The following is a 12147-nucleotide window of genomic DNA, read 5'->3' as shown; positions in this document are numbered from 1 at the left end:
CCTTTCAGAGTTCATTTTCTTGCATCAGGGACAGGTACCAGGGCTTTGTTGGGTGTGTCGGGAAGGCCAGGCCTGGCGGGAGGTGGGTCAGTGGGCAGACAGTTGGATGCCCACAAGCCTTGGCATTTAACACGAAGTCAGTTCTCAGCCAGTCAGTACCGCTGTGCAGCTCATGGTGCCCCGGGGGCCGCTGCTCCACTGAGTTGGCTGCCTCTGGTTGCTCATGGGAAGGCCAGGGGTGGGTTCCGACTGCCCCAAGCTCAATGTTGACGTTCAAATGACCCTCAGCAGGAGCAGGGACATGGATCACTGAGCCCAGAATATATCAGACAGTTCTCACCCAGAATCTCACAGGGCTGGCCTCCTACCCACAGCCTTCTCGGGGCGTGGCTACATTGAAACCTGCCTCTTCTCCCAAGAGGCCACCCATGCACAAGGAACCGCAGCGTCCTTCCTCTTTGGGCCGAGGCTAGTTTCAAAAATTGGAACCTGAACACCATCCACTGTCTCTCTCTGACCGAAGATCAAATTGTTCTCCCCTGGCAGCCCCTTCCCACCGCTGGGGCCCCAAAGCCTGATGTTTTCTAAGAGCTTGCTAGAACTCTCTCCCCCTCCCAACAGCATTGCATGGGGGTCATACCAGGTCCCCCACCCACCCAGGCCTGGAGGAAGTTGTGGCTGCCTGGGCAGGGTCTGAGGCAGTCGCTGAAAGCTCTGATGCCACATTTCCGTGATTACACAATGCTCCTCTGGATGAGGGCACCGCAGAGCCAGGCCCAGCCTCCATCCTGCTCCCTCGGCCTGTTTCCCAAGCTCCCGCTGGCACCACACTTTCCACTCAGCTCAGCCAGGCACCCACAGGCCCAGGGCACACCTGGGCAGGGTGGGTCCTCCCCAGAGTCTGGGGCCTTAGGTTGGTACAAAAGAGAATTTCACTTTGCACAACTGCTCAGCAGAAAGTAATCTGAAGGCCATTGCCCGCTGTTCTCTGAGGCTAATCCTGCCTCTTCTCTGGCACCGGCGCACCTGGGGCCAGGCTGAGGCCAGGAGCATGTGGAAAGCCTGGGAGGGGCCCTCCAATGACAGGTTGTCTATTGCCCTGCAGGTACCCCTCCACCCAGTTTGGCAGCCTCACAGGACTGCAGTCTCTGGTCAGCGCGCTCTTCGCTCTCCTGCAGCAGCCCCTGTTTCTGGCCATGATGGGTCCCCTCCAAGGAGACCCTCTGTGGGTAAGCAGGGCCAGGGGGCGGTGGATTACAGGCGTCTGCCCCGCTCTGCTGGGCGGAGCTGAGAGGCATTGCTCGGGGGCTTCCAGAGCCCCAGAGACAAGAAGTTTGGGAACTGTGGTTAAGATCGAATCAGAGTCGCCTTGTGACTGGCGGCTGGGCAGGAGGAGAAAAGTGCCCTTTCTGGACCCGATTTTGAGATAAAGAGAATCTAGCTGTGTCCCTGCCCCACCCCCCGGAGATTTAGATGAGAGGTCTGAGGTCAGCGCTGGGGGTGGGGGGAGGCAGAGGGCAGGCCCGGAGGGAATGCTGGTGCTGGAATGTGGCCCTCCAGCCTCTTGAACATTCCAGTTTGTTTTTCCTCTCCTGTCCTGTGACTTTCTCCCCTTTCCCAAACCTGAGTGTGAGGAAGGGTCTCGAATTGGACAGCCCCCCGCCCCCCGGTCCCCTGCCCCATGTGATGGCAACTTTCATCCCTGCCGCCCCAGGTGAACGTGGGGCTGCTGGTCATGAGCCTGCTGGGGTTCTGCCTCCCCCTCTACCTCATCTGCTACCGGCGCCAGCTGGAGAGGCAGCTGCAGCAGAAGAGGGAAGATGACAAGCTTTTCCTCAAGCTCAACGGCTCATCCAACCAGGAGGCTTTCGTGTAGTGCCCACCACCTCAGAACTGTGGCCTCCTGCCCTTGCGTCAGTGACTCACCAGTGTCCTCCTGCCCACCCCAGAGGACTCCATGCACCCCCAGGAACCTCTCCTCCATGCTGGAGTCCATGCGCCCTCCCGAGGCCCTGGTCCTGCCTTGGAGCTCTGCTGTGGAAGGACCGGGAGGGCCTGGGCGTGGGATTTTCCTGCTGCTGGAAGAGGGCTGCCCTGGGCTTTGCTCTGCCACCTTTGAGGGGCCCTGGAGCCTTGAGGCTCCCTGGTACCTGCAGGAGGAGCCAGGAGGACCCCTGACAGTCAGGCTCTCTCCCTCCAGTATCTGGATTCTGCCTCTTGCCAAAGCAGAGGGATCTGCCGTTCACTGCCTACCACCTGCCTCTCAGCTGCATGCCCTCCCACCACGCCTGCCTGAGGACAAAGGCCTGCACTGTCTGCACCCCCCTCGCCCCCCCCCCCCATCTCCTCCCCTGGTCAGTCTGAGGCTGCCTGAGGAAGGAAGGACCCGCTTCCTGTTGTTGGTGCTAACTCCTTTGTGATTCCAGCCCCCTGTGGCCAGGCCATGGCCTGTCCTCCCGTTTGAGGCCTGTGGAGAAGACCCCGTGGCTGAAAGCCTGGGAGGGAATGGGGGACCACACTAGGCTCAGGAGCCAGGGACAAAGGACCTTGGGATCTAAGTGGAGAGCAAGTTTGTGCTGCCACCCGTCATCCAGTCTGTGACCTGAAGGGAATTAAAGGGGCACCAACACACAGCTGTTGTTGTGGGGGTGGAAGTGAGGCTGTGGTTGATAGACTGGAGGCCAGGCCTGGTGGGGAGGTAGATAGTGAGGGGCCTAGGGGTTTGTGTATGTGAGGGTGTGTACATGTGAGATGTGTGAGAGATGTGTGTGGGATGGTGGTGGGGTGTGGGCTCTGGGTATCTGCTGTTATTCTCCTAGAGCCGCCCAGGAGCCAGGCAGGCCTGCAACAGGCTCAGCGCCCTGGAGCCAGCCTGGCTCATCTGGGAGTTTGTGGTCGGCTGTGGAGCCACCGCGCCCCCTGCTGGCAGACTCCTCCAGGGCCCTGAGCTGTTTACAGGGGAGTCCTTCCTTCCTCTGCCAGGCGCCCGATTTACCGATCCACCCACCAGGACTTGCCCCAGAAATGTGTCTGGGACTTCCTGGGAGCGCAGAGAGGGGTGGGTGGATTTTTAGGTTTCTAGTTTTTGTTTGTTGTTTTAAGTTTTATCAGACTCCTTTTTATAAAGCAATAAATCAGTTTTCCTCCTGTTAGGATTGCCCCTGCTAGCACATCAGTTAAGGGCTACACGTGCCTGTTTTGAGCTGGAGGAGAAAAGGCAAGGCAGGCTTTGCTGCCTCTGACCAGCCCCAGTCGTACTCGGCTGCTCCCAGTCTCCCCGGCTGATTGCCAGCTTGGGAGGGGAAGGGCTGGGAAAAGGCCCCTCCACCCCCACCTGGGCCTGTGCAGCCCTCTTCGAAGGGGACGGCCCCCTCCTCTGCTGCTTCTCCCATCCAGACAGGCTAATCCTGGCCCCTGCGGTCCCCTGCTCGGATCTCCTGTCACCGGTCAGCTATCCTGAGGGTTCCTCCTGAGTTCGATCCCAGGAGAGCCTCAGACTCAGAGAGACAGAGGCAGAACATGGTGGGAGGAATGGACAGAGCAGGAGGGGGCAGATCCAGGCCCAAATTCAAGGTCTGTGTCAACAGATAAGCATCTTGAACATGCCTTCCTAGACTTCAGTCCACTCAAATATTTTTTTAAAAAATGTTTATCACTTGGGGTAGTGAACACACAGATGATGTATTACAGAATTGTACACCTGAAACCTACATAATTTTATGAACCAATGTCACCCCAATAAATTCAATTACAAAACATTTGTTTAAAACATATTTTAAACCCTGGCCAGGTAGCTCAGTTGGGTGAAGCATCATCCCGATACACCAAGGTTTCGGGTTCAATCTCTGGTCAGGGCACATACAAGAATCAACCGATGAATGCATGGATGGCGGGAACAACAAATGGATGTCCCGTCACTCCCATGCCCCCTTCTCTCAAATCAGTAAATAAATTTTTTAAACATATATTTTTTAAAAAGAGAACAAGATCAACATTTCCCAAAACTTACCTCAGAACACTAGTTATGTGAGGTTTAATGGTTATGCTAAATTTTTAAAAAAGTCTTTGAGTCAAATTTCAGGAATGCTGAGTTAAAGTCAGGCATCTTTCTTTGCAGCAAGCACTTGCAGCACTCTTTGGCACGCGCATGGACTTCGTGGCCCTCCGAGAGGGAGGGTGGTGTGCTGCGCGGGGAGGCATGGCTTTAACAGTCCGAGAGCTGTCCTCCATGTGGCCCAATGGAGCTCCTTGGTGTTTGTTGAACGTGTGTAATCTCCAGGTCTTGCCTTTGATGTAGACTCTGGAGCCTAGATTTTGCTAAGCCTCACCTGGTGATTCTGGTGCCTCCCCAAAGTTTGAGATCCACAGACAGAGGAGTACAGTTTGGGGAAATGTTGATTAGCGAGGGCCCTTCCAGCTGGGAAAACATGCCGAGGTTACAGACGAGACCTGTGCTGACCCCGGAGCACCCAAAGTAGGGGCTGCTGCCTCTCTCCCACCCACCCGCAGGGTGTGGGCACTTTGCGGAAAGAAGGAGGCATTGACAAGTGAGTTCAGGGTGCAAATCAGTCTAGGGCCAAAAGCGCATAGGGATTGGGGGTATGAAATGGGAGCAGGGTACCAGATGGGTCGGCTACCACCTGCACCCGCACCCGCCAGTCATTCTACTCTGACTGTACAGAAGTGATGGGTTATCATCATTGAATCATGAAAGAGATAAATGGATCTTATCATTTCTGTTTTACAGTTTAAAAAATTTGAGGCCCGGGGAGGTGGAGTTATTTGTTGAGGATTAGAGCCAGGACTTGCTTACGGATGTTAGCATCATTGGAGTGACCAAGGAAAGCCCGCTAGACCAGGGCATTCCATTTGGAGCATCGCCCCGGGGGCCACCAGGGAAGCAAACCCAGGCACCACTTATTAGAGTCAAGAGATTCCTCTGAGAGCGGGATGACTTCTACTCAGCAGTCATCTTGGCCCTGCAGGCAGATGGGTTCTTGAGGGAGTAATTCTCTGATCACCCCAACCCTGAAGTGAAGGTGTCTTCTTGAGAGGAGTGCCTGGAATGAGAAAAGGACCAAGGACCATGGGCTGGTCAAAGGCAGGAGCACCAAGCGGCCGTGGCCCTCCATCTTCCCTTTGTCCTCCAGCTCCTGGTGGGGAGGAGCAGGAAGTGCTGCCAGGCCAGAGGCTTCAATCAGTGAGGAAGGGGCGGGGTCAGTCTCAGAAGTGTTGTCAGGAACCCCTCTCCTCTCTAGTCCCCTTAGACTCAGGTCAGGGTGTTCCTTTGTTGGCTTCCCCCAGAACTCCTGGCCTCTGTCTGCAGCTCCTGCTGCCTGGACCTGGGCTAGGGAAGGTCCCAACCCTCCTGAAGGCCATAGGGTTGCAGGTGCCTTTCTGTTTTGCTCCAACTCCTTTTCCTTCTTGTATCCAGTATCAACCTGCTCCAAACAACCTCTGCTAAGACCTCTCCTCACCCTGGCCCTGGCCTTTGCAGTTTGTGGAGGGCCTCACACTGCCCTGGGCCCCAAGGAACCTGAAAATGGGGGGGTATCCAGTAATCGGGGTACATGTGCAGGGCTGCCTCAGACAGCAGCAGAAACACATTCAGCCCAGTGACGTTTTCAACGTACTTGTGTATCAGCTTGGGAGCAGAATTTGAGCAGATGTGTAACTGGGGTGGATGATGGGAGATGGGGTCAGGCTGTGATGAGAGGAGGGGTCATGCGGGCACCCTATGGTGAGGGGCTCTGCCAGAGAGCTCTGAGGAGTCTCAACAGGATTGAGCTTCGGGGCTGTTTCAGCAATAGCGCCCTCTGGAGGGTAAGATGAGAACTTCTCATGGGCTCTTGGGGCAGTGAGGCGCCCGATCTGTTCCAATTACCAGGGGCCCAATTCAAGGGTGACAGCCCATTTCCCCCCAAAATAGATTGTGGGATTCTGAGGAAGAGGAGCCCAGGACCCCCAAAGTCAGGGGTTGGTTTTTCATAACCTCCCTGAGGTTGGGGGGGGGGGGCGGCAGGGTGAGCAGACAGGCTCTGTGAGCCCATTTGCCCCTATGTCCTAACTCACCCCAGCCCTAGAGTGAGGATGGAGCTGCCCGAATGTCATGAAGGAGAAGCAGCGTCCCCATGGGGTGGCCCGCCAGCATGGAGCTGCCACCTGTGTTCCTTGGTCTCCAGGCAGCATGCCCTCGGCTCTGGGGCCCTTGGCAGCTCCCGCCCCCTCCCTTCCCAGAGTGAGACTCCATCTCCCGGGGAAGAGCGGAGGTTAGATGCCCCACCACACCACTTCAGTGACCTTAGGCAAGTCCTGAGCTTCAGTTTCCTTCTCTGTAAAGTGGAGAGACGACCCTCACTACGAGGCTCGGTGCACACGGACATACGGGTAAAGCGCTTGCACAGTAGTGTGCCTGGCACTTCATAGGCACTTAACGAGGGACAGCAGTGTTTGTATGGCCCTGGAAGAGTGCAGATAACCCCGGAAAGGAGGGCACCCCCACTCCTCTACCCCCCCCACCAGTTCAATAGGACACCTACTTTGGGCAGCTCTGGCCGGACAGACTTGTAGCCAAGACAGGAAGTGGGTCTGTTTCTGCTGGCCCTGCCCCGCTCAGAAGCCCTTTTTAAGCAAAAAGCCTTAAGAAGTTGTCCCCTTGTTCACTTTTGTGTCTTTCACATTTTGGTAAGAGACTTGGCCAAAAAGCTTCTCAAGATAATCTCTCAATGGTAAACATGCAGGCACTCTGACGGATTTATGTTGGGGCGCTCAGATCACGGCATGTAGATAGCTGTGCCTGCGTGTGTGTGTGTGTGTGTGTGTGTGTGTATGCGTGCATGTGTTGAGGTGTGAGATGTATGAGATCACATATTCGGTATGAATGTGTTTAGAGGAGTTGCAGGGGCTTGTCTGTGTGCCTCTACCTGGATGGAGAAGAGGGAGAGGGTCTTGACCCCCTTTCTGTTGCTGGAAAGACCCAGGCGGGCCCCATCCAAGGACCCAGCCAGGCCCCGAGGTTGTGCCTGAAGGGCTCCTCTGTTCCCTGTGTTAACAGGGTCAGTACGGTGTGACTGATGACCTGGTAGCTGTTTCTAGCCCCTCTGCTGTTTCTCGCGCCTGGCTTACTTCCTGGCACACAGTAAGCACTCAATAAACGTATGATGAGAACCACAAGAACGGCTTCCTCTCAGCTCCTGGGTCTCTTTCTCTCAAAGCCACACATTCCCTTGCCCCGTCTCTTGCTCAGATTCCCTGTAACTTACCCGAAACGTGCTCTGTGGCCCCCACCCCTCCGTTGTGCTGCATCCACCAAGACCCAGCTTTGCTGGTTTGGCCTCGTGTGAAGAGGCGGGAGAGGAGTAAGTAGGGGACTTCTTGGGAGGGAAGACAGGGCTGCTGGTGAATTCTGGTTCTAGGGGTGGGAGCGCATCCTTCCCCTTTTCTTTTGTCCTAAGGCAGTGGTCATGGACATGACTGCTCCTCCGACAGAATTCCCACCAAGCCGGCCACCTCCCGCCAGGACCCTGGTCAGTGTTAGCAGGAGGGAGAAAGCAACTGGGGACCGTCCCCCAGAGAAGCCCCAGGGAGAACCCCACCACCAGGGAGGGTAGGGGTAGCCTGATTGTCAGAGGCCTGGCCCCTGACCCTCCTGGGGTAGAAGGGGCTTAGGCCCAGAGGAGGGGCCAGCGGGGGAAGGGTGAGCAGTGGCCCCCTGCACGGTAGCCAGGGCAGAGAGATGCTAGATGGATGTCCTACTTGTCAGGACTGTAAACTCAAAAGCTGGGGCTCTGCCACTTCCTTTGTTGTCTCCTTTCATTTTCCTGTGTTTGATCGAGACCGCTCAAAGAAATATTTCTCTAATGTAAGTAGAGCCAGCATGAGTTCTGTGCTGCTGCAGGGGCAGCTAGACCTTGACCTCTGTGCCAGGGACACAGGAGGAATTGGTGGGGACTGTGGGGAAGGGAAGTCGCAGCCCCCATCTCAGGGGACAGCCTTGACACAGCTTCAACCAATTATGGCTGTGTGGGAATGAGCCCAGTGTGGCCAGATCTTCTGGTGGTTATTTTTTTTTTAAAGAAGCTGGAAATTCTGAATTTTATATAAAATATCCCCATTTTCAAATGTTGACTTTAAAATATTTTTAATGTGTTTTTATTGATTTCAGAGAGAGATACGAACATCAATGATGAGAATCATGGATCGGCTGCCTCCTGCACACCCCGCCCGCCCCTCCACTGGGGATCAAGCCCACAACCTGGGCATGGGCCCTGACCAGAATACAACCATGACCTCCTGGTTCACAGGTTGACCCTCAACCACTGAGCCACACTGGCTGAGCAAAAATATTTTTAAAAATATCACAGCTGTTCAAATAGCCTTTAACCCTACGCTGGCCAAACACTGTCAGAGGCAGCGAGAGAAGCAGAGGTAAAGTGGCTCCTCGCCCGCTCTGGGCACCCAAAGCACCGCTGTCTATATCCTTGACTCCAGCAGGTGTTCTGTTTGTCTTGCATTAGAGACGGCCCTCCATGGGCTGTCTCCTCAGCCTGCTGCATAGTGAACGTGCCTGAGTCTGGCTCCTGGAGTGGCCCACAGTCCCTGTTTTGGGACACGGAATTGTCAGGCAAAGCTCAAGGCAGAGCCAGCTCACCCTCATGGGCTTGAGTCCCTGCCTATGGCTTGGCCTGGCCAACACACTCCTCTGCCCAGTGGAACGAGCTGGGCAGCCAGCGTCACGTGTTTGCTTGGGTGGTGTCCGTCCCCACTAGGACAGACGCTCCCTGAGAGCTGGCATGTGCTCTGCCTCGGTCACTGTGATACCGCCAGAGCCTCCAATGGTGCCTGGCATGGAACAGTTGCTCAATAAATATTTGGAGGGTGAAATTTAAAAAAAGAAGAGACAGAAATAAAGTGAGAAGAGGCTGAGACAGAAGCTGGGAGAAGAAAACGCTCTCAGCAGCCAGGAAGGGACAGAGCAGAAGATGGAAACAGTGAAACACGGTCTCCCCGAGATACCCAGAGATGGGTTACAGGCGTGTCTGTGACCACGGCGGTAATGAGGGCCAGACAGCCAGGAGAAACCATCCGGGGGCGGGAACCGTGAGATGTACAGACACCAAGACAAAGGCAAGAGAAAAAGAGAGAGAGAGAGAGACCAAGACAGAACAGAGAGCAGACAGATAGGGGGAAAGGAGACAGCTGCAAAGAGAAGATGAAAGAAACATAGGCTGAAGATGCATTACCCAGAGGAGAGTGACAAAGACTGATGACGGGTGGGGAAAGACAGGAAGGGGTTAGAGACAGAGAAATGCAAAGGGATAGAGAGGAGAGATAACAAGAGAGATGAAAGACAGAGATACAGAAAGACAGAGACAGAGAGGCGAGATAAACTGATAAGAGAGAGAAAGACAGAGAGAGCTCGTGAGGAGAGGTAGAGAGGGAGCTAGAGAGATGGAGAGAAGATAGAGAAGTACAAACAGATGGAGAGAGGGAAGGAGACAAAGAAAGGGAGACAGGAGAGACAAAAGATCGCTGTGGCACTGGAGATTAACTTCTTTCTCTCCTTTTAAGCCCGGAGCATGTAGAAGTAGCTTAGGGGCAGCAATGTCCATCCCTCCTTCTTCACAACACCCCTTCCCCCAACAATAATAATATGGGAAAGTGCCATAAACTGCACAAAATTACCTTCCAGACATTGCCTCAAAGCAGGCATTTTACAAATGAAGAAGCTTAGGCACAGAGAGGTTCAGTAACTTGCACAAGGTCACACAGGCAAGTGGTAGACCGGGGACTCCGGGGCATCAGGAACCAGGGGCTCTGTTCCCACAGTGGGGCTGTGGGCTCACGGTGGGGAACAGTGGTAGAGTGCTGTGGGCCCTGTATATAAAGGCTAACTCCTATGCACACCTGGAGCAAAGCTTGCTGGAGTTAAGAGATGTAAGAAACAGAACAACTGAAAATAAAACGTGAGCCCCGGCCCGGTGGATTGGTTGGTTGGAGCATTGTCCCATATACTGAAAAGGTTGTAGGTTTGATTCCTGGTCAGGGCACATACCTAGGTTTCGGATTGCAGGTTCAATCCGAAGACTGGACTGGTACGGGAGGCAACCGATCAATGTTTCTCTCACATAGATGTTTCTCTCTCTCCCTTCCTCTCTCTCTCAAATCAATAAACATATCCTCGGATGAGGATTATAAATTAATTAATTAATTAATTTTTAAAAGTGTGAAAAAAAACTGACCTTGTTAAGACACTAAACTTATCTTTAAAAAAACAACAACAACACTACAAAATAATATTTTTTAGATAATTAGGGAAATCTGAACCCAATGAGATAGTATCAAGAATTTTGTTAGTATGATAGTAGCATTATGATTTGTAAGAAAACATCCGTATTTCTAGAATGCACACTGAAACATGGAGGAGGGAGATGACATGACGCCTGACATTTGCTTTAAAATGTTTCAGAGAAGAAAAGAGATGAGGTGAGAGTGGCAAAACCTCACTAACAGTTGAATCTGGGTGATGAGGGTGGGGATTCCTTAAGGCCCTCAAATGGCTGCCCCTGCCCAAGGAGCTGCACAAAACTGCCTTCCCTGAGGCCCCACACTCAGTCCCTCCTGTGTGCGTGCCCTCCACGTGAACCTCTCATGTTCTAACCCAGCGAGTTTCTTTCATATATATATATAGTATATAATTGATTTCAGAGAGGAAAGGAGAGGGAGGGGGAGAGAGAGATAGAAACATCAATGATGAGAAAGAATCATTGATTGGCTGCCTCCTACATAGTCCCTACTGGGGATCAAGCCTGAAACTCCCGGCATGTGCCCTGACCAGAATCAAACCATGACCTCCTGGTTCATAAGTCAATGCTCAACCACTGACCCACACCGGCTGGGCTAACCCAGCGATTTTCAACCTGTGTGCTGCAACAATTTTAAAAACATGCAATACCTGGCTATTTAGTTAGGGCTACTGACCTCTTTCCCTTACATTGTCAAATACACTAAGCCATCCAATCTGAGTGAATCAAGATTATACTTATATTTTGTGTCAAGTCGACAGGAAATACCTTTTTGTGTGTGTGTGTGTGTGTGCCACAGAGTTTTAGTAATTAGTTTATGTGTGCTGTGAGATGAAAAAAGATTGAAAATTGCTGCTCTAACCAGCGGCTCTTCTCTGGCCTCCCCAGCCTCTAGAATCCTGCCTCTGTGCCTTTGCATACCCGTTTCCCTCTGAAAATGCCAGTCCCTCTTTCTAGCCAAATCTGGCTCCATCCCCCTTGTCCTGGATGCTCCCTACCCCTCTCCAACCCAGGAGGCCTCTCCCCAGCACTGTCCTTTGTGTCACACTCATTCACCTTTATCGCAAACTACCTTGAGCCACTCGCTACAGCTTTCTGAAGTGCAGGGCCCACTCTCCATGAGCGCCTCCAGAGCAGAGGCTGGTCCTTGGGTATTTTGATTGTTGTTTTGCGTTTTATTTCCCCCAGTGCCTAGCACAGCCTTCTAAACTGTCTTGGCTCAACTCTTATTAACTAAGGGCCAGAGTAGCAATAATTCCTGCAGTCATCCAGGTCTCCATCTAAACATCACCTCCTCTAAGAGTCTTCCCTGGCCACCTGATGCTGCCTGCCACGGCCCATGGTCACCCTGTTCAGCCTCTTTATAACATTTATAACTTGACGCTAATTCTGTATTTATTTATATTCTGCTTCCCCCACTGAACAAGAGAAGGGTGTCATTTTTCTCGGTCTCCCCTGTATCTTGAGGGCCTAGGAAACCGCTTAGGGCAAGGCCAGGTGCTCAGTCAATATTTATTGAGTGAATGAGTAACTGTGGTTTTCCCAACTAGACTGCAAGGTCCCAGATGGTGGGGTTTAGTTACTTCCTGGAGAGAGCCAGCACATAGCAATTGTCATTATTCATTGATATTATTGGGGGGCGGGGAACCTACACTGGGAGGATCAGGGGACCAGGCTCTAGGCCACTCACTTAATCTTGGACTTTGAGTCATAATATCTCCTCTCTTGGGCCTTCTTCACAGGACCTGGGCTTAGATCTCTCTAGGATTCAATGAATGAGTGGCCAATGTGTGCAATACTCAGGGCTGTCCCGGGACACTGGTCATGGTTTAGCAGCTATACA

General features: G+C 53.1%; 1 protein-coding gene across 2 annotated transcripts in view; it reads left to right on the top strand.

Moving 5' to 3' along the window:
- Nucleotides 1-7166, top strand: part of SLC43A2 (solute carrier family 43 member 2) — a 45757-nt gene extending 38591 nt beyond the window's left edge. For both annotated transcript variants that reach the window (XM_079797062.1, XM_079797061.1), the window contains 2 exons: nt 1106-1229; nt 1715-7166. In XM_079797062.1, coding sequence (XP_079653188.1) covers nt 1106-1229; nt 1715-1876 — 286 coding nt within the window. In that variant the 3' untranslated portion in view covers nt 1877-7166. The remainder of the gene's footprint in view (nt 1-1105; nt 1230-1714) is intronic.
- The last annotated feature ends 4981 nt before the right edge of the window (nt 7167-12147 follow it).

The sequence above is a fragment of the Cnephaeus nilssonii genome, assembly GCF_951640355.1.
Source record: "Cnephaeus nilssonii genome assembly, chromosome: 19".
In the NCBI taxonomy this organism is placed as follows: domain Eukaryota; kingdom Metazoa; phylum Chordata; class Mammalia; order Chiroptera; family Vespertilionidae; genus Cnephaeus; species Cnephaeus nilssonii.
Note: the sequence above shows the minus strand (reverse complement) of the source record. Positions and strands in the feature narration are given on the sequence as shown.